A 22,328-nucleotide genomic window follows, 5' to 3' on the forward strand; every position below is an offset into this window, starting at 1 on the left:
CTGTTATTAAACAGATACATGGCAAAAGGATATCTACTTGTAACAAAACAACGTTATAAATAATTAGAACCACACGTTTGACATAGATCCCTATAATATTATTGAAAATCACATGGATAAAATTGTTTTACGTGATTTCAGGAGGCTGTAAACGTGTTTGAAAACTTCATCGTCAGCTTTGAAAATATGACAAAACTTCATGAAGGCCAGTTTGCCATAGACGAGTTTCAAAAAGGAAGAGAATCCATCTTTAATGTGGCTGTCGCCTTCGAGAAATTTGCTCTTAATTATGGCAAGCATCACCTTCCAATAAAGATTGTAAGCCACAAAATGGGTGAGTAAAAACACCACCACTTATCAGATTTGTGAATAAAATTCTTCGTCGATGCTTATTCACGGTCTGAGTGACTGACACTTTATCTCCTAAATAGGATAATGACTTTTACAACTGGGCTGGGTTGTTCTGAGCTAAGTTTAGATAGTCGAGGATTCATGTGAAGTCTGATTGACTATAATCTTGATGATTGTTTGACTCTTCAAAAAGAGTGAAGAAAATTATCTCAAAATGGCTTTTGAACGAAGGAATAAAGAAACCCGGATCAGAATTTAACTTTAGGTGAGCGCCAATTGGCATCAGAACAGCTGAGTGGGTCCTGAGTAATTTACAAACGCTCATGTTGGATCTAGTCTGTCTCTTAATTCTTCAATTTTTAATCGTATTCATCCATATGCGGGAAGTGTATTTTTTTGTCCTTCAGTGCTGGAAGTCCAAATGGCCTACCGCCAAAATGCAAGTGACTTTTACCTCGACGATCACGAATGGCAAACGAACATCAATATTGCCTCTTCAAATTTTGCAGATAACGGTTTGTATTACCTGTTGTCTTCAGTCTGAAAAAAAAAAAAAAAAAAAAAATATATATATATATATATATATATATATATATATATATATAAATATATATAAATATGAGGGTAGTGTCTACCTTTGCATAAAGTGTTCGATGCTGTGGTAGCAGAGCTAACTATACATAAGTTAAAGAATTAAAGAGGACGCATCGATTCTCTGTGACTCTGGGTTTCGAGCCTAAGCGTTCGTCAGACAGAACTTTATTCAATGAATGAATGCCTCCTTATATACAAATTAGATAAGTAGCTAATTAATTCACTAGTGTGATGATCTGATCTATGTGTGGAAAAAAAGATTCTATAGAGCTATTGCTGGTGGCTTGTGAAATTTTCTGAGTAAAACTTATTCTCGTGGCGGCATTTAGAAATGAGATCTGTTTTTTTGTTTAATAAAAACGGCTTCTTAGCTCTAACTAAGTAAAGTTTTTCTGTGAGGCACAAGTGGCGCTTGCTTTTGTTGCTGTAGGCCGGGGCGGTCGCTAAAATACTCCAGTTAATTGCAAAATTGGTGTTGTTGTCTTTGAGTGTCCAGATCTGCTTTGATAGTTCCGTGCTGTTTGAATAGTTTCTGTTCCGAAAAGAAAGTTTGTGTTGCATATGACACTAACAGAAGGAACTTTTAAATAACGTTATTTTTTAATTAGTAAGTCTGTTGTAATCTGATGTCGATGTTCACTAGGGAGTATTTGTTCTCATGGCAGCATTTAGAAATTAATTGAGCTGTTTTGTTAAGGTTGCTTGCTTTGTCGGCTTTAATAATGTAGAGTTTTTCAGTTAGGCAGAGGTTTCATCGTCTGGAAATATTGTTACAGGTATCGACACCAGATTACAATTAAACAGCGTTGACGTAATTTCTCACGGAGGACAGTTCACAAGTTTTTCAGGCTTTGCTTCCAAAACCTGTATTTATCGGGTTTATTTGTTTTATAGCCTGAAGGAAATACATAGATTTACCTTTTCTAGGATCAGTGGTCGTCGGGTGTGTATATAAGAATCTGCAAGACATACTGCCGAAAAGTCAACCCAACAGGAATGGAACAGGAAGCACAAGGTAAGAATATTGTCTTCTTTGTGCTCAAAACACCTGGCCCTGGTTGTTCGAAGGGTGATTAACGTTATCCACTGAATAATTCGCTATCCGGCAGATAGAGCAAAACATTTTGTTAACACTTATCTGCTGGATAGCGTCGACTGGCGTTATCTTCCCTACGTAGAGAATATCGGCTAAGATATGCAAATAGTTTTGTATCGTCACCACTGCTACCATTCTTTTAAACCACCATATTTGTGTCCCATTCTGGTTCATTTTCGAATCGTTTTGTACACAGATATTTGGGTAGCAGAATAATAATGGCAGCAATGGAACCTAAACCAAAAAAATTGCCAGAAAATGTCGTCTTGAAGTTCAAAAACATAAAGGTAAGCAACATTAAATAACATGAAAGTAAAGAAAGATTATTTGGAATGCGCTGTTTTATTTCATCTCACCACGATGATTTTATTTTCAGATAGAAGAAAGGGTGAAGAATTGCATGTTTTGGAGAGGCTTCAGCGAAAGGTAAAAAATTGCAATGCGTCATTTACTTTTCTCAGAATTTCTTGTTCGTTTGGTCGTCCGTTTGCCTCTATGTTCCCGCCAATATTTTCCGTGAATTTCGTTGTCCAGTTGCATGTTGGCTGTATTTGCGAATGTCCTCTTATTTTCCGATTGTCGCGGAAGACACTTTTACCTAGAATTGTTGTTTCATTATTTTTTCCTTTATTTAACATTAATTTTCCCGCATAATTTGTCTTGATAAGATGATTTCCTCTATTAAAATTATTTTTTCCAAGCTGTAATCCTTCTATCTACAACAACTTTTGTCTAAAAATTTGGAATATACCCGATCAAAGTTTGAATCTATGCCTAACAAGGAAGTATTGTAAATAGTTTCCGCCTTGACTTATTAAAACTAATAATGAACTGCCAATAATGTAATCGATATTATGAAATCAAAAGGGTTTTGATGAAATTCACTCTTTTGCTACCATGGAAGGCTATTTCCTACACTACGTCTTGCCTGCTGAGGTTATGCTTCCTTTGCAGCTTTGACGGATTTTCAGACGAAGGATGCCATGTAGTTACGTCGAGAAGCAATTCAGAGGAAACAGTTTGTAGCTGCAATCATTTGACTCATTTTGCTGTATTATTAGATTACAACGATGGTACAAAGGTAACCAATTATATGTATGTTCTTATTCCAGCGCTGGTAATACATGTAAATTAATTGAGCTAATTCACGTGTCTCTATTTTCTTTTTTTATGCTATGTGACACAGCTTTCCAAACAGGAGGAGACTGTGTTGAAGATAATTACCTACGTAGGATTAAGCTTGTCGATCATCGGGATCCTTGTAACATCAGCCTTGTACTTTTTCTTTACGTAAGTATGGTGGCTAAATAATGGATGAAGTACACATTCTCAAGTCTTCTTCTAATTACTATCGATTGTAATTTCTCAACAAAGGAAAAAAACTAAGGAATAAACGTAACTTTAAGTTATCCAAAATGTTCCTTTTAATCTCTCCGAAATTAAGGTAAAGTAAGTCGATTAAATAGCCAATTTACTTTACATTTCATGTTCAATTAGAAGAGCATTAACATTGCATGGTCTCTTTCCTCAGTCCTTAATGTTTTCTTATTCTATAATAACTTGGCTTTTTATTTGCCTTTTGATTCTGAAGCTTTTGATTGACTTTTTTTTTTGGTGTTTGTTTTGTTTTGTTTGTTTTTCTTTTTTTGCTTAACTTTTCATTTGAATTATTTTTGTTTTGATTATGTTTGCTTTTTTTTTTAACCATGTCTGGTTTTTGTTTTTCCTTTTTTTCGCCATCTTTCATTTCACCAGAGATGTCCGTCAACCTCTGTCTCAAATTCGATTGAGTCTTTCTGTGTCCCTCGGAGTTGGACAGCTAATTTTTCTCGCAGGAGTAAACGCCACAGAACACACGGTGAGAGGCTTCTCCGATCTTTTCATTTAATTAATCAAATCTTTCTCCCAAAACAAACAAAAAACAAAAAACAAAAAAAGAACATATTTCCTTTTGCAGGCTGCTTGTATCGCAGTAGCAGCTCTGATGTAGTATTTCCTGATGGCTGCCTTTTGCTGGATGCTGGTCGAGGGAATCTACCTCTACCTGTTTGTTGTGAAAGTTTACAACATCAACACCAAGATGCACATGTATCACGTCATCTCATGGGGTATTTCCATGACTTATTTTATTACAACATGTATTGGAGGTAGTACAATTGGTGTTGTCATCAAGTCAAGTGCTTTGAACTTATTTTTTTGTATTTATGGGTAGGTTTCCCTATGATCATGATGGCCATTTCACTTGGCATTGCTGCTGCGAAAGAAGGAATACAAAGCTATGTCAGTGATAAATAGTAAGAAACACATCAATAGGTTACTTTTTACCTTTCTTCTCTCTCTCGCGCACTATCAAGTTAAGTTCGTTTTATTTTTCTTGTTCCGTTTTTCCTTGGGTTTTTTTTTTAATTCATTCTGATGACTTTCATTCTTGTCTTTCAATTTTATTAGTTGTTGGCTGTCTTCGACCAACAAACTGATCTGGATATTCATCTCCTTTGTAACGTTCATCGAAGTTGTGAGTTTATGATTAATTTATTTCACCGTGCTTGGTTTACCGAAACAGTTACTCACTATTTTTCTATTGGACTCACTATGTTTCTTTGTTCGACCTAAACTAAACAAATAACTTCTATACTAAGATTCTCTTGGCTTCTCGACTACCAAGTATAGAAACTTAATTCAGTGATTTTAATGGCATTTTTAATAGGTCAACATCTTGATACTCGTACGAGTCATAAAGGAGATGACCAATTTGGTGCAGCCAACAGGTGAAGACGACCATATTCAGCAAATACGGTAGGATTCACAACACAAAATTATTAAAAATAATGAAAACAAATTTCCTTAACAAGCTGTAAGTACGGCAACGTTCGCCCGGCTCCCTCATCCCTTGACCAGTTTGCTATTACGATACCTGTTAATGAGACTGCGAAAAAAATTATCAACCCTTATGCATGCACCTTCAATTTTGTTGTCGATCTTAGAATTGGTATCAAAGCTTGCGCACTGATGATTCCTTTACTGGGTGTCACGTGGCTGTTTGGTCTTCTTTCGCCTATACAAAAGGCTTTTGCTTACATTTTCACAATACTCAACTCTACTCAGGTGAGTGTCCGATTGAAACTCTTAAACCCCATCAAGCTAGATTGTTCAATTTACACAGCTCTAACCGAAGAGAGAACCCTTTACAATGATTAGATGATTACAAAAAAAAAATTAAAAACCTGTTAACTATTCACTTGACCCGAAATATATTCGTAGCAGTCTTGTTAGACCTATTAGATATTGATTCTTGAAGACGATTATTATATGCATTGTGCACTGAGATACCCAAACAACGCACGCTCCACCGCTTCCTACCTAAGCGCAATATTGTAAAAAAATTATTTTGAAATTATGTCTCTGCAACAGGGTTTCCTGATTTTTGTTCTACACGGCTTACGAAACAGTCAGGTAAGAAAAGAAAACTAAGTCAAGAATAAGGAAAGTGCACATTATAGCACAAATGTTTAATCATGAATAACTATTTGAATGAAATTTGAAAAAAATGTATCGTTTGTTGCTTGTCTATCTGCAGATCAGAGAGCGATTGAAAAGAAAGATGAACGTGGTTTTTACTACTTCAAATAAGGAGGACTCTACAAGGAAGAGCCCACAGGTCAATTCAAGTGACGTCGGCGATGCACGGGCAGTTGAATTGCAGCCTCGCAGTGACGTTAAACTGAATTAGCACTATACTTAAGTCAATGGATTTAACTGTCCGCCAATAACATTCTATTGCATTGAACGATCGTGTAGTAAATAGCGATTAGCCGATGGCGATCGATCTGAGTTTCAATCTGCTGTTAAAATGTAATGTAGTAAAAGTAAATTAACATTAAATGCATTATGCATTATGTAAGTCGCTAGTTTTTAGTTAGTAGGACGGATGTAGAGCTACCGAGTAGAAATACTGTCAATAAATTGTTAAAATTATTATTATTGTTATTATTAGTATTATTATTATTATTTTATTATTATTAAGTGAGATTGTTCTCTTGTTTATTGTTTTAGCAATTCACCAGCTGCAAGTGCTATTTTTTATCTTAATGGCCTTCCAGAACATCGCATACATGAACTTGCTAAAGATCTTTTGTTAGCTACATGCTAAGTTGTCCTCACTAAGGATCAAATTATCGTAACTACAGGTTGGTCTGGCTCGTCTGTTATTAAGTGACTTTCATTAAAGATTACATCTACTTTGGAAGTTCAATGAACTCATGGCATGAAATTATTACAAATTCTTCTTTCATTAACACTGTTTAGTTCCAAGACACATTTAACTGCCTCCTTTCAATCCTGGTGCGCTACATTTTAACGCTTTCTACATGATACTTTCAAGTTTCATATCAGAGAAGATACTTGTCAAACAGTATCTTGTTACTGTAATATTAGCAGCCTCGTCCAACATCTAATGTTATTACTTATGAATAAACAGATGAATAGATAGATGATGCCGAGTTAATGAATAAATAACTATGTTAAAAAAGAAAGAAATTCTGAGAGATTACATATTTTAACCCTTTAATGCCCAAGATCTCATTTTTAATTCTCCTCACTGTCTGCCATACAATTCTCAGCTGCTACTTCTGAGAATTTGGTACTGTATCACCAGAAAATCCTCAAACTTAAATTTTTCCTCGTTCTCATAACCTGTCTGATCGATATTGTATTGATACTGTAAGGAGAAATTCTGTCTTGGTCACTCATGGGAGTTAAAGGATTAAAGATCACTTGAATTTTTCAATCCTTATTCTCTGCATTCCTTAGATAAGTATTTCTATTTCGAATTGTAAATGTACCGATGAGTTCTGATATTTAAAATTGGAGCCATGGTAACCAAAACTGGAGAAAACTTCATTTCAAAGCGATCGAAGAAAAATTGCACACAGTAGACAATTTAAAGGAACGAAGCGCAGTAATAAATATGTTAGTTAATTAAATGAGCCCCATTTCTAAACGTCAATACAAGTGAGACATATGCTATTGCATCCCTCCAAATTAATGTTTCTTGTTCTTGTGAACACTTCTTGAACAAAATTATGGTTTTGACATGTGACCAGAAAAAAATAGAATCGGATAAAAATAGCATACGTACATTTCTTCCCCTACTTTCAAAGGGGCAAAGAGAAATATTCACCATAGGAATTGACGCACTCACAGCGTAGGTTACAACTTAAGTATTATCTTTGCCAGAAAAACAAATTGCAAAAATTTATCTTTCAAGCTTTACTTTTTCCTTAATGGGCCTCGAGCGCTGCAAAGAGATTAAGGGATATTTGAGCAGTCTTTTTCCAGCTCAGTTTATGCCGCAACGTGATATGCGCGATATGTGTTTCCACTAGCTCAGCTAATGGAAACACGACAAAACAATCGACAACATTCTATTATAAGGTCATACCTGTTTATAAATTAGCATATAAGGCTACTGACACTACCATACTTCTTCAGAAGAAAGTAAGCAAAGGAAATGATTCTGAAATGCACGAAATTATTCCTCTACACTGGTCAAATGTGATAGGTATAAACGCTTCAAGTGGCGACTGACTCAATACATTGCGGATGAGACTAAGGACTATTTGAGAATCATCTTGCCATTATATTATGGGCGAACACTATAGATGGTGATGAGAGAGGCACTTGAAGAAGGGATTTTCCTCCCCACGGAACACATAACAATGACTGGGCCTAGACTGGAACTTAGAGCCTGAATGGAAAAGGTTAGCATTCAAAGAGATGGACTCAGAGGCGATGGTCTTCATGACGCTTTTACCGTAGAAGGGGGGAAGGGTGGGGGAGGGATTTGTTTTGCAAGCTGAAGGCTTGACTATAAGCCGTGAGTTGCCGTTGGTTTTCTGTCCAATTGATGATCAACCCTATTAAAGTGATATTTAACTCACGCTTTAAGAAGGCATCCTTTGACTTGGGGTTTTGTAAATAATAAATGTTAATTAATACATGTGCGAATAATTAATGACATACGAGGTTAAACCTATCCCGCGGCAGCATTTCATCTACGAGTTGCAAACTAAAAAGTAATTTTCGTTTATTTGTACGAACAGATGGGACACACACGTCAGCCGCCAGTGAGTAATACAACATTTCCGTAGAATTTGAAAATAATAAAAGTGTTTTTGTCCTGTTAAATTCTCCATCTTATGAAGAAAGCCAATGCTTTACACCTGGTGCAAGTTTCTTTCAGTCTATAAGTCTATCTATTGAAAAAAGTGAAAAAAAAATGATGACTCATGTCATGAACTGTCGACCGAGTGTTATCATTTGCATTTATTCTAGCTCCTACCAATGATTTTTAAATACTTGAAGAAATTTCCTTTTATTTACTGCCCCCAAATACAATAACTTTCGTCCGTGGATCTCTATCTGGGGTTTGATGGAGAGGGAAACTGAATCCTGCAAAATGACAAAAACCCTTTTTATAAGTTGTGCGTTTGGTAAGTATTACCTTTAATATTTCTGTTAGTTTATCATAAGCAATGAAAGCCAAGCACTTGACTATCATTTGCAAACGATTCATATCGACTTGAAAACTTCCCGCGACACGTAGGCAAATCCAACTGCTAAAAATTAATTTCATGTTGTGTTTATTAGGCATTCTAATGACAAAACGTTCCAAGCTCTACAGATATATGCTATAGGCTTCCAGATTATCTCCAAAATAAACGGATTTTTAGCATTGGTTTTCTGGTATTTATCCATTTTCCGTAAGATGCAAAATAATTCGAAAAAAGTAGGCCAGAAGGGCTCATTCGTGCGGCAGTCATTGTAATTTATAATTTTAGGCGTCATGGAGGTGTGTCTGAATGCCTTCAATAAGGATTACACGACAAAATATTTTTGTAGCTATCCTATCTTTTGCGCTAAACGGCTCATGAAACCGCTCGCTTTCATGTATTTTTCTAGCAAACGAACCTTATAACTTGGTTCAACTTGAATTCGTATGAGGTTAAACAGATGCAAAGTTTTTCAACAGTTTAACCGGGGCTGGGAGAAAATTGAAGTGGTAGATGTTTTATTCACCTACGTACCTCAAACATCTGACCCTTGTTTTTATTCCATTTTTTTTAAAGATGAAATATCATTTCCAGCCAATTAGACCGATAGGCGATGATCAGTAGAAGCTCATTAGCTAAAGTTACTTGCAATCATTTATATTTTATGTCAAGTTTTTCCATATAGATTTTGTAACAAAAATTAGTGAAAAAAAGGAACGAGCGCTCGACCTCACCGAAGTCTTTTTTTTTTTTTTAATTCCTTGTTAATTACAAAAATTAGCATATAAATATGACAGTTACGAAAAAACGGACGAGAAAGTAACAAGCATTCAAGATGTGTAAAATGACATAATTCCAACAATTAAAAGCAAATTGGTGTTCATTTATAATTAGTGAACAAATAATAGCTTTCTCTGATATCCCTTCCGATGCTTTGAGTGGAACTCACAGCAGTGTAGTTTTACGGCGTTGTCATCCCGAGCAGTCTTGATGTTCCTGTGAATTCGGCTGTTGTTCATTCATGGAACAAGGTGTCTTAAGAATTTTGTTTTCCAGTTGTCATGTGTAAAAACTTGGATGTTTTTGTGTCACAATTCGGCCGGATTTCGCCGAATGTTTCACCTTCAGATTCTGCATGCAGACTAAAAACCTTCAGGGAAGTGTAAATTCCACCTGCCGAAGTATTTCAGTTTGTGAATTATTCCATATTGTGAACTTTGATGGTTTGACATTTTGAAAAGCTTTAGTCTTGTTCAACCAATCAGATTATTTAACCCATTCTAACAGGGATTCTGATTGGCTTATTTTAGCGTACTTTATGAGAGTATTAAGCATGCTGATGACATTGTTATCCCCTTTGGAAATTTTCTGTTTTGAAAATTGACAGTAACGCGTGAGGAATTTAACGAATTCTTTATTAAAAAAACAAATAGAGAAACCTTGAATGTATTCTTGAATGTAAAGAGGCTGACGTTGTCCCGGTGCCAAAACAAAGGCCTATTAATGACATTAACAAGCACCTCCGTCTGATTTCCCTCACGCCTATCCTGTCTAAGCTCGCTGTGGATGACCTTTCGAGACAAGCGAGTCTCGATGGGTTCCAACTGAATGAGGTCAAGTGCAAAGAACTTCGAATTGGCTTTTCCAACAGCAACCACGATTTCGAACCCCTAGTTCTAAATGGCAAACCCCTCGAATTAGTCATCAGTGCCAAATTGCTAGGCGTGACCATTAGCCATGATTTAAAGTGGAACATGCACACCTCTGAACTAATTAGAAAATGTTCCTCTCGTCTCTACTTTTGACGTCAACTCAAGAGATCTAGAGTGGCACCAAGTGAACTAGTGCAATTCTATGTGACATGTATTAGGCCCGTCCTGGAATACGCAAGTCCTGTATTCCATCGTTCTCTACCAAACTACATCAGTGAAGATTTGGAACGGATCCAAAGAAGGGCATTCAGAATCATCTATCCTGACCTTTCATATAGTGTAGCACTAGAAACAGTTGACCTACCGAAACTTCATGAGAGGAGAGAAAAGATTTCAATCGATCTGTTTGACGAGATCGTCTGTAACCCCACCCACAATCTCCATAGCCTCCTTCCCCCAAAGGAAGAGTTGTAAATATGCACTGAGACGCAAAAGTGATTTCACTCTCCCCCTATGTAAAACCGAGCGTTTGAAGAACAGTTTTATTTTTAGTCATGTCTATAAGATGTAGATAATTTTTCTTATTCTCTCTTTTGTTATCATCAGTATTTGTAAATATCCCGTAATTCAGCCTATGGCTGCAATGGTGGTTAATAAAGTATCTTATTTTTTTTACATTTATCTCATCTGTTTTAAAGCACTTAGCACTCAAGAAGCACAGACAAAAACTTGACTATAAATTCTCATCAGTTTATTGTAGTACTTATCTGTGGATTTCCTTAGATAACTACAAATAGGAGACTTCTTCAGTCACTCTATTCAGCAAATTGAATTCGATAAAGGAATACTGTGTGCCCCCTCAAACATCGGTAGTTGCGATGCAAACTGGTTATTTTGATGACACGAAAGTATATTTAGTGAAAATAATAAAAAAAAAAACTAAATTTATTTTGTCGCATTTGTACTTCAGCTATCCAGACTTTGATGGTGCTATCTGTGAGAGGAGGTGGGTTGCGATTTTTCTCTGGTATATATGTGTCACTTAAAACAATATTTGGCCCAAAAGAGGGAAGGGTTATATTCTGATATATTTACAAGTCGTTGAATAAGAAGTAACAAACCGGCAGCATAAATAATAGAACCGCTGCTATCAAGCTGAGGTTAATGAGGGTGATTTCGATTAAAAACGTTTTTAAATTATACTTTAAGAAGAGATATCGAGCTTATTTTTTTACTAGGGAAAGGTTCATAACAGATATACGAGAAACAGAAAAATAGTTAAAATGTCTCTATATTTTATTATTTTACATGTACAAATAAAGTAAAGTGACCACATTAATTTAAGGTTCTAAAGATTTCGTCTCCTAAAGCTATTTTTCTTTTCTCCTGTAATCAATCGACAGCACAAATGCTTGTTTTAAAAGTTCCTGCTACAGCTTTAATCGTACGGATCGAACATGGGACATGAGCAGAAGCAGTTGCGAGAAACGCGGTGGTGATTTAATTTCCATTGAAACCGAAGAAGAATGGAACTTTATCAAAAGTGAGATTCATGACAACACTGAAGAAGGGTGGCACATCAGTTTGGTAAGAGAGAACGGGAGTTGGACCAGGGTGAGTGGAAGACCACTGGGGAGATCTACTAAGTGGGGGCAGAAATAAGGCAATGTTAGTCAAGGAGAAGCCACAAGGCCACTTCGTAACCCAAGACCTTAACGACAGTCAGACTTTGCCATATATTTGTGAAATGCCCAAAGGTAAGACCACATTACATCTGTATAATAGACTGTAAAAAGAAAAACGCGTATGGAAAGGGTCACCACGACACACAGTGGACAGCTATATCCAAGTGTAAGTGTTAACTGCGTATTTGTGCCCCAATGTTTCTTAATTTTCCCAAACGTGAAGGAAATTCACCTGGGTTAACTGATGGACAAAGGTATAAACAACTCACTCTTTCAATCAGTTCTTCAAATCAAATGTCCCTCGAAGACACGTTTCAACCGCAAAGTAAATACAATTTGGAGAACTTTTCCGAAGTGCGACCCAGTTCTTATATATAAAAGATTCTTAGGGTGTTCCGGCCAGAAAGTAAAAACCGCTGTAACACGAAAACTAAATATGCAAGAAGGCTAGAGTCACGTTTTCAATTAATATTCACTTAGGTTGTTACGTTTGCTAAAAAATGCAAGTTTCACTTTGGGTTGTGCGTTTCTTTTTCCTTGAGAAAAAAAACATGGGCCACATTCTTTTGGACTGAAAAATTTAAGTAACGCGATGAAATTTCATAACATCAAAAGTTCAGATAGATGCTGGCCTCGGAAAATACTCTCGCGAAATTGAAATATTTCAAGGCCTGGACAAGGAGCCTCCTTATCATTTTCGCGCGTTACACCTTAAAACAAATCCAACAAATTATTCAAATAAAAAAGGCAAATCGATCAAGGTTAAACTAAAAAATCTAAAAAGGAGCAGTAAATTCATCGGGAACAGTTCAAGATAAAATATGAAATGAACACATCATATTCGGTGGTTAATTAACAATTAATACGCGCGCATATTTTGCGATTTGCGTGGCATTTTCCAAGCCTCATAGGGGCGAGTTGAAATGACAAGAAGTGGGGAAGATGTGTACTTGTATTATAAGTTAAACCAGTGATTAAGGGATGCATTATTTCACTATTATTTCATTTAAAAATATTTTAGCGTCTAGTTTTCGATTAACATCCATACAGCCCTATTTGAGCATCGACCATACAAGTCGTGTGCGAAAGACGACAAAAATATAAAGGAAACAATAACAGTGTTCGTTATAACCAATTAAAAAAATTAGTGCATTTAAGAGTTTTGATCGTTCGTAGCGGCCATTTTATTACTCCGCTTTCCGTTTGCATTTTTGTGTAATGCTCAGGCGTTTTTTTATGATGTGGTCTTAATCAATATTTTTCTTAAGATTCATCAATATCTACAGCAACCTCGTCGCCTTCACAGCCAAAACGCCATCGCCATCGCCATCGCCATCACCATCGCCATCGCCATCGCCATCGCCATCGCCATCGCCATCGCCATCGCCATCGCCATCGCCATCGCCATCGCCATCGCCATCGCCATCGCCATCGCCATCGCCATCGCCATCGCCATCGCCATCGCCATCGCCATCGCCATCGCCATCGCCATCGCCATCGCCATCGCCATCGCCATCGCCATCGCCATCGCCATCGCCATCGCCATCGCCATCGCCATCGCTATCGCCAGTTGAGAAGCTTGTATGTTTTTTAAATAGTCATTTACCGTTTTATACATGTCGGTTTTCAGGATCTCTTCTGTTTACAAACGTGAGAGACATTATCTTTTTTTATTTTAGGCGAAGGATTATATTTCAAAATTTGGCGGAATAAATATTAATAGAAAGACTTCCATACAGGTATCTAATTTTATATGACTTAAAGGTTTTTTAACTTTGATTACTTCTAAGAGTTCTTTAGCCGATGAATACCCTGGAAACCATTTGGGGCCTCCCGCTAGACTCTTTCCGCATTCTTAACATTAATTGTTTACATGAGACTGGTTGGTTAATGACCTGGAAATATTTTATGTAATTGTAGGAGGCTGTAACTGTCTTTGAAGATTTCACCTTAAATATCAAGAACGTCACAAAAAACAAGGCCTACATAGAAGAGGCTAAAACACTGAAAAAATCCATCTTTGAGGTGGCAGAGGCCGTCGAGAACTTTGCTCTTAATTATAGCAAGCGACACCTGAATGAAACGAGACCTTCAGAAAGGATCTTTTCCCCAACAATGGGTGAGATTGCAGCCTCTAAACCTGTCTAGTTTCAAAGTATATTCCTCTGTTTCGTACTGACTTCCTGACTCACCGATGGGTTGTTATAAGCCCAACCTTTATGAAATGTTATCGTTGAATGTTATCGATTCATCTATTCTTTCAATTTGTTTGATACTTTGATTTTTTGCGGTGAAGAAGGAAATTAAAGGTATTCTTGAAAAACAAGAGAGAATCAGAATCCTTCAAATTGTGAAACCTTTCTTCTCGCCCTGTTTATTGAAACTTTTCTTAAATAATAGATTGATGAGTAATACTTTACTTACTGAAATTGACAAATCTTGCAAATACTTTCCGCTTACTTCATACTATATACACTGAGCTCAAAATTGGCCTATCGTCTGCGATACAAATAATCGCAAGATTTTTTACCGCACTCGTAAAAACTTCCCTATGAACTCTATAATTCTCCAACGAAACGGTTCAAGGAACGAAGTGAGTTTTCACAGTTTGAGTCAGTGCAGCACTACTCACTGTTTAATCAGTCTTACATTGAAAAAACATTTTAAAATAGTTGAAATTGTCGAATAGTCGTTGGGGCGAATAAGATACAAAAAATACACTTCCATCCGATAAGATTATGACATATTTTGTGTACTCTGTAAAACGCATGTTTGTGTAGATGTGCTATTGTAAATTACACCGAAAGTGCTTTCATTTATCATTGACCGTTTTTTTTTGGTCATTCAGGTTTGGTCATTCAAAAAGTCCATCGCCAGAATGCGAGTGACTTCCACTTTGAGGAACAACCATGGCAAGCGAGGATCGATATCGCGTCTTCAAATTTTCAGGAAAATGGTTCGTATTAACCAGCCTGTTAACTGTACAACTTTTCACTACCTTGCTTGCTCTAATCGAATTTTTGTGTTGAAATAAAGCTTCATAAAAATGTGCTTCATTAGTTCATCATCATCATCATATCATCATATTTTATTTGCCTTATTTACATAATACAAAAAAAAATTATTTACAGCGGTTATAGCTAGAAGGCAAGGAGACTCAGGAAGCCACCGGGCTTATGGGAGAGCCACCTCACTTACATTAATAAATAAAGTAAAGAAAAAGTGCTGCGAATGTGCGGCTAGGCCAATTCAAGGATTATTTTAGTAAAAACTCTTGCATTTTCGTCTTAAAACTTAGATGGTTTGACGAACGAGTGACTGAAACAGGAAGAGAGTTCCAAATTTTAGGACCTTGGTAAAGAATTGTAAACTGCTTGAGATTTGTTCGGCACAAATGCGTTCGATAATTACTGGCTGTTCTGGTACCATAGTTGTGAATTTGGCTATTTGTTACAAAAAGATTGAGAAGCAATGGAAGCAATAAGTTATTTCTATAATAAAACATGAATTTGGCGATTTCAAACGTATTGACTTGGAAAATATCTAAAATTCCTAGTTTGGAGAATAAAGGAGCGGAATGGGCTCGATAGTCTGAGTTGGTGATAGCCCGCACAGCTCGCTTTTGGACGACCAGGCACAGTTACAATAGACGATATAAGGATAAATTAAGGTGTAGTACAAAGTGAGCTTGAGTTTACACAATCTAGTTTCTTTAATCAATCGCCATCCTTCCAATGTCACATATCTCGCGCGTGATAAAAATTTTAATTTTGTGGGGTTTTTTTTGTTGCTGTTGTTGTTTGATAACTTTTTCTATTGATTCTTGGGGGGTTTTAAGGATCATTGGTAGTTGCGTTTGTGTACAAGAATCTGCATGACCTACTTCTGACGGATCAAGACATCAGGAGTGAAACAGACAACCAAAGGTGACGTTATTTTCATATCCCCCATGTTGTTTACCGCCAAAAGCACATAACACGACAACACATGAGATCAAATTCAACGAAACTGAACTTAGAAAGACTCCCTGATTGTCTCTGACCACTCTACCTTACTTAAATCTACCAAAAGTATATAATGTTGCTTCCTTGGCTCTGGTCCATCTTCAAATACAATTTCCTTACAGGTATATCAACTCCAGGATTATGGCCGTAACTATGGACCCCAAGCCAGAGAAATTGCGAGAAAATGTCATTCTTAAGTTCAAAAACCTAAAGGTAATATGAAAATTAGCTGTCATGCGTTGTTTTGATTTATTCTCACTGATAAAATTTATTTTCAGGTTTTGACAACAGAGAAGCACTGTATGTTTTGGAGTGGCTTAAGCGAAAGGTAAAAAAACTACAATATATTATTGTAAAGTATATATCCCTTCTCAAATTAATTAAGTATGGAGGAGAATGAATGAACTTTCTTAATCAGATACTTTTGGGCAGGTTAACACTTTCCTGGAAGCCAACATGTTGTTATTTTTAGAGAGGAGAGGTTCGATTGAAATATTCTCCCAAGATGGAGGGAAAACTTAGCGCAAAATTATCAAACATTACCTCGTCGCCAGACGAGGAATAATTTTGTGCGCTTTGTTGACTTACTTTTTTTCATGTGTGACAGCTTTTCAGAGGAAGGATGCCATGTAGTTACATCAAAAAGTAACTCAGAAGAAACAGTTTGCAGCTGCAATCATTTGACGCATTTTGCCGTCTTAATGGACTACGACGGTAGCACAAAGGCAACCAAATAATTTTTATCTTACTCAAAAGTTTTATGGGCTCGTATTATGTTGTCCTTTCGTTTTCTACTTTTCTCTTTTTTTTTTTTTGTAGCAGCTCACCGAGGAGGACAAAACAATTCTGAAAACTATCACCTACGTGGGACTCAGCCTTTCCATCGTCGGGATACTTTTAACGTTAATACTTTATTCTTGCCACACGTAAGTAGTATACCCGAATATTAATTAGGTCGATTCGTAACTCTCCTCAACTATGTTGGTGAGAAAAACGATCTCATTGCAGGTCTCCATGCAAACAAGAACATGCATGTCGGATAATTTACAAATTTAAACTTCATTTCATGCCTCATCAAGAGCGCTTGAACAGCTCATGGTTTCAGGGTTTATAACTTGTTTGGGGTTTAGACTTTTTCCTCGATACATTTTCCTTTTTTATCCTTTCTGGAGCTATATACTAATTTTTTTTCTTTCCTTTGCTGTCAAGATTTATTTTATATCTTAAGCTATATTTTTCTATATTTTTAATTCAATCTTGTTGTTCTTTGTGATTCTTTGCTCCTTCAATGTGTTGCTTTTATTTTTGTTGTTGCTTTTCTCTAATTCATTCTTTTTGTTTTTACTATTAATTGACCAGAGATATTCATCAACCTCTCTCTCAAATTCGACTGAGTGTTTCTATCTCCCTTGGAGCAGGACAGATCATCTTCCTCGCTGGAATAAACGCCACAGAATACAAAGTTAGTGTCCTCTCGTTCTATCCATAGAATGAATTTACTATTTCCATCATAAATATCTTGTCGAAAAGAGCACGTTCAGAATCGTACGAACTCTTTCTTTACACAGGCTGCCTGTGTTGCCATAGCAGCCCTGATGCAGTATTTTTTGATGGCCGCTTTCTGTTGGATGCTGATCGAGGGAATTTATCTCTACTTCTTCGTTGTGAAAGTTTACAACATTAACACCAAGATGTGCATGTATCATGTCATCTCATGGGGTAAGTTTATTATTTTAAAACTCGCACTGGTAACTGTAATTATGCATGCTTTCGGATCGCCAAATATGGTGTTGTCATCCAGCGAATTGCTTCGATTTTTTTCTTTATCTTTATGGGTAGGTCTTCCAATGATCATGGTGGCCATTTCACTTGGCATCGCTGCTGGGAAAAAGGGGTTACAAAGCTATACGAGTGATGAATAGTAAGAGAAAAATTCAACCGTTTCTTCTTGCTCTTCTCTTTTTAATTCATTTCATTGCACTCTTTCTTTTGTATTTTTGTATACAGTTTAGAGTCGGTATCATTTCATTTGCTGACAATTTGTCTTTCTTTCTTGTCTTTTTTCTTCTCGGAGTCTAGTTGCTGGCTTTCCTCCACTAACAACCTAATCTGGATATTCGTCGCCTTTGTGGCTTTCATTGAAGTTGTGAGTTTATGATTGGTGTTGGTGATTGTGATTGGTATACCTGGACTACTTGCTGCTAAATATTTTTTTCTCTGCCATTTTAAAAGGAAATTAAGTATTTATGAATGACCTCACACAACATTTACCATTTCCCTTTTCCTACTTACTCACAAAAAACTTTAGACGTTGTTGCTGTTTCCGGGGTTGCTGGTCAATTTTAACCTTGCGATCGCCTTCATATGCGAGTAAAACCTCTCCAACTTTTACTACATGGCATGCAAAAAAGAAATTCTTCCCTCTCCTTGTTAATGTTTCCCCACAGTTTCACATTGATATGCCAAGATATGTTTTTCGCGCAAAAATAACTCATTAAAAAAAAAACCTTGAAAAAGATGAAAGAAGCTGTAAGAGTAGGAGATATTTAATTTACATAATTTAACGTGAAGCTTCACTTGGCGTGATTCACTCAGTTTAGACAGTTTTGTTCGCGATTTCTTTAGCTCATTGTCAGTGGATCGAAGCTCATAATCTCCCAGTTAAGAGTTCTATTCCTTGTAAATGACTCCTCACCCCACCCTTGTTACCAAACTAGTAACGTTTTTGGCAAGGGTACTCTCCTGCCTTAGCTATTCGATAATCATATCTAATAATTTATTTATTTTTATTGCATTTTTCAGGCCAACATATTGATACTCGCACGAGTCATAAAGGAGATGACCAATTTGTTGCAGCCACAAGGAGAAGACGACCATTCTCAGAAAATACGGTAAGATTGACAACATCACACTATAAAAAAATAGTAGAAGAGATTGCCATGTTCTCCTGTGAGGCTGTATTTGCCTAACCTCCTCACTCCTCAATTGGTAAGGCCTTACAATATCTAACAATGAAACTCTTTTTCAAAGGAAAATAGAGGAATGTTTTCTTTTTAACTTCTAGACTTGGTATCAAAGCATGCGCGGTGATGATTCCCCTACTAGGTGTCACGTGGCTATTTGGTCTCCTCTCGCCTGTACGTAAAGCTTTCGCTTACATCTTCACCATACTCAACTCTACTCAGGTCAGTGTTCGACGGTAACTATCAAAAATCATTCAATCTCTATTAATATATTACTTTCTAACCAAGTGAGACACCATTACAATGGTCACATGATACTTTTCGGAATTTTGAAAACAACAAGCTTTTAACTATGCAAGAGAAAAAGGTAATTATGCGATTTTCCTTTCTTCCTGGAAATCTTAATAGATATGAGACTAATTTGTTTGCGTATTGAAAAAATTATTGATCTTGAAATCATGTTGATGCAGCAGGGTTTCCTGATTTTTGCTCTACACTGCATGCGCAACACTCAGGTAAGAAAAACGTTAAACTGATTATTAACACCATATCATCAACTTTTAGAGTTTCGATAAATATCCGAGTGCTAAGAGCCATATTTCGTGTTCCTCGTCTATCTGCAGATCAGAGAGAAATTCAAAAGAAAGATGAATATCGTTTTTCCATCTCCTATAAAGAACAACTCTGCAAGGAAGAGCTCACACGTGAATGCAAGTGAGGTTGGGGATGTACGGGTAGTTGAACTGCAGTCCTGCGCTGAATTTGAATCGAAATCGCACTTAACTTAAATAACTGGATCCAGCCAACCAGAAATAACAGTCAATGACTTAGTACAATTACCTAGTTAACAGCTATAAGTCGGTTACAATCGCTCTTGGTTACGATCTGCAGTTAAAAAGAGGTCTCTCTCTTCATTATTGTTTAAGCACTCAACTAGTTGTAATTGTAACCCTTCTATTATAAGCTTATTTTTTAAGCAATCGTATATTTGTAGGCAAGATAATGTTTTTTCTCTCAGTTAAATTGTACTGGTAACAAAAAAATACTAATAGTAATAGCAGCTAAAGTAGCCATTAAAAGTTGTTGCTTAATGAATAAATAGATGAATACACAAATGGTTGAATAAATAAATAACTGATTTAAAAAGAATAGAAAAACTCTCATAATTAAATCGTTTTTGGATCAGTTACATTTGCCTTTCTTTTCCGCATCCGTAAGATAAGGAATACCATTTTGAATCGAAATACATCGAATAATTTGGAATTCAATAGGGACGACGCTGGCCGGAAATGGCATAATCCAAGAGATTATAATCTCATGCGCAAACTTCATTAAACAGTGATGAAAGAACTTTTGCATAGTGTAGACAATTTGAAGGGAAAAAGCTCAGCAATAAAAATGCGGAATATTTCCAAGGGCCTAGCTTTCAAATATCACTACAAAGGAGAGGCTAGCATTGAAGAGGAATTTCAACCAGCGAGAGATGGAGTTGATTATTTAGACGTGCTTAACTCGGTTTAAAACAGGCTAGACTACGTCATACCTATTTATAAATCAGCATGGATGAAGAAGCGTACGATTTAGGCGGAAGAAGTAATAAAAAAAGGAATATTCTTGAATGTACAAGTACATTTCTCTTTACACCGCCCAAATGCGATATGTCAAAACGTTTCAAGCTTCGATTGACAAACTTTATTGCAGCTAAGACTATTGGATATTCCAGAATAATATCGATTATTTTTGAGTTGCTTCTTTCTAAAATTGGAATGATAAAAAGTATTTTAATACCGTGAAGTTTTTCGATTATATTACGAAAAACAATGCTCCACATCTGTTGCGAGCTGCTCTTTGTCTATTGGTCCGTCTATGACGGGAAAAAAAAAAGACAAACGCCATAAACAAGCTATCTGAGATCAAAATTTGCATTTAATTCTAACTCGTACGAAAGGGTTTTATAGGGATGCCGTATATCCGCAACTCGCAAGCGGGGTGAGTCAAATATTAGTGTAACGATACCTTTTAACAGCAACCTTTGCTTATCGTGGCCATGATGAAGTGGATGATGAATGGAACTGAATCCGGCAAAATTTTCAAAACTCTATTAACATGTTGTGTGCTGTGTAAGTACAACGCTAGTTATTCCTATTTGTTAGGCGTTAGCTATCAAATTCCGTGATGAGTACAACTGAATCCGACAAAGTGAGCAAAACGTTTTTTAAAAGTTATGCACTAGGTAAGTACCACCTAATTATATCTTGACTTTCCTTTTCCGAAACATTTGTATCGATTTTTTAACATCCTGTGAAATTTGGCCAAACAAAACCGAAAAAAAAAAATGTCAGGTGGCGATTATTTGGCACTGTTGATTAAAACAAAACAAATCAGATTCTAAAGATGTCTGCACTAAACTCTTAGTTCATAATCAGAGAAGGATTTATCATAAATTGGATACCTTAAGCCTTTTACATTCCATATAGCGCAAAGCAATTAAAGATCAACAAGCACAGGCGAGACATTCATGCTGTGGTCATGTTATTTGCATCATGGTTGTCTGCACAACAGCTTTGGCCGCCATATTTAGGATGACAGGGACACAATAGCTTAATTGCTATCGTTTTCTACCACCATGACAAGATGTGAAAAAGGAAAAACGTCTCGTCTTCAGATTGGTACTGAACGTTCGACGTGCGAAGACAAGAGATCGAACTTAATCATCAGGGCCCCTTAAAATGGCAATAGGTTAGATAGATGCAAAGTTTAACACTTGATCCGGTACATGTATTTGGAAAAAAAAAAAGGTTGAATTATTGTACCTTTTCCTTTCTTATCGCAAGTTAAAACACCATTAGTAATCATGAATTTCGGTAGCTGATTTTCTGAATAAGCTGAGGGGTTAAAGTGACGTGCACTCACAGAGAAATAATGAAACAACCCTTAAAATTAATTATTTTTTACGTATTATGATTCAGCAATGGAACTCCTTACAGTCACATGGAGATTCTTTTTTGATTTAAACATAGTCAAAAAACTATTTCTTTGGCTTTTAATAAAGTTCTCTTATTATTCATGTTTAATGGATCACCCCGAAATGATACGATGGTGTTCCTCATTCCAGGGTCATGTGCAATGAATTTGAGCCTAAAGCTTTACTGAGAACCTTCAGAAGAGGCGCTATTCAGATATCGCGGTACCCAAACTGTCAGAGCTTTCAATTTTTTGTTCAGTTATTAACACTCAGAGCAGATGATTGCCGAATGCTCGCCAAGTTGGACATCATGGTGAATTTAAACATATTTTTCTTTCAAATTATTCTCCTTTGTACCCTAAAGCAAACTTTATACTTATCTCATTGCTCTCCTTTTGTAAAAAATACATGGTGGAGGTTCCGCGGTCTACTGATCCATAGTTTAGTAACAACCAATTGCAAGAATA

At 36.4% G+C, this 22,328-nt stretch overlaps 2 protein-coding genes and 1 long non-coding RNA gene across 3 annotated transcripts in view; all 3 read left to right on the forward strand.

Moving 5' to 3' along the window:
* The window catches only part of LOC149052016 (adhesion G protein-coupled receptor L4-like), a 168,593-nt gene that overhangs the window by 2,048 nt on the left and 144,217 nt on the right, over positions 1-22,328 (forward strand). Inside the window, exons 4-8 of the mRNA XM_089209993.1 lie at positions 142-334; positions 759-866; positions 1,873-1,960; positions 16,056-16,146; positions 16,212-16,261. Coding sequence (XP_089066119.1) covers positions 142-334; positions 759-866; positions 1,873-1,960; positions 16,056-16,146; positions 16,212-16,261 — 530 coding nt within the window. The remainder of the gene's footprint in view (positions 1-141; positions 335-758; positions 867-1,872; positions 1,961-16,055; positions 16,147-16,211; positions 16,262-22,328) is intronic.
* On the forward strand, positions 3,178-6,577 carry LOC149052017 (adhesion G protein-coupled receptor D1-like). The gene is made up of 6 exons (XM_089210972.1): positions 3,178-3,331; positions 3,797-4,149; positions 4,254-4,837; positions 5,026-5,146; positions 5,453-5,494; positions 5,619-6,577. The coding sequence occupies exons 3-6, from the start codon at positions 4,785-4,787 to the stop codon at positions 5,769-5,771; spliced, it is 369 nt and encodes a 122-aa protein (XP_089067098.1). The 5' UTR covers positions 3,178-3,331; positions 3,797-4,149; positions 4,254-4,784; the 3' UTR covers positions 5,772-6,577.
* Positions 18,736-19,656, forward strand: LOC149052018 (uncharacterized). Its single transcript, XR_016188305.1, has 3 exons — positions 18,736-18,824; positions 18,998-19,411; positions 19,520-19,656. It is a non-coding gene; the product is annotated as an uncharacterized LOC149052018 (long non-coding RNA).

The sequence above is a fragment of the Pocillopora damicornis genome, chromosome 1, assembly GCF_964200805.1.
Source record: "Pocillopora damicornis chromosome 1, jaPocDami1.2, whole genome shotgun sequence".
NCBI classification, from domain to species: Eukaryota; Metazoa; Cnidaria; class Anthozoa; order Scleractinia; family Pocilloporidae; genus Pocillopora; species Pocillopora damicornis.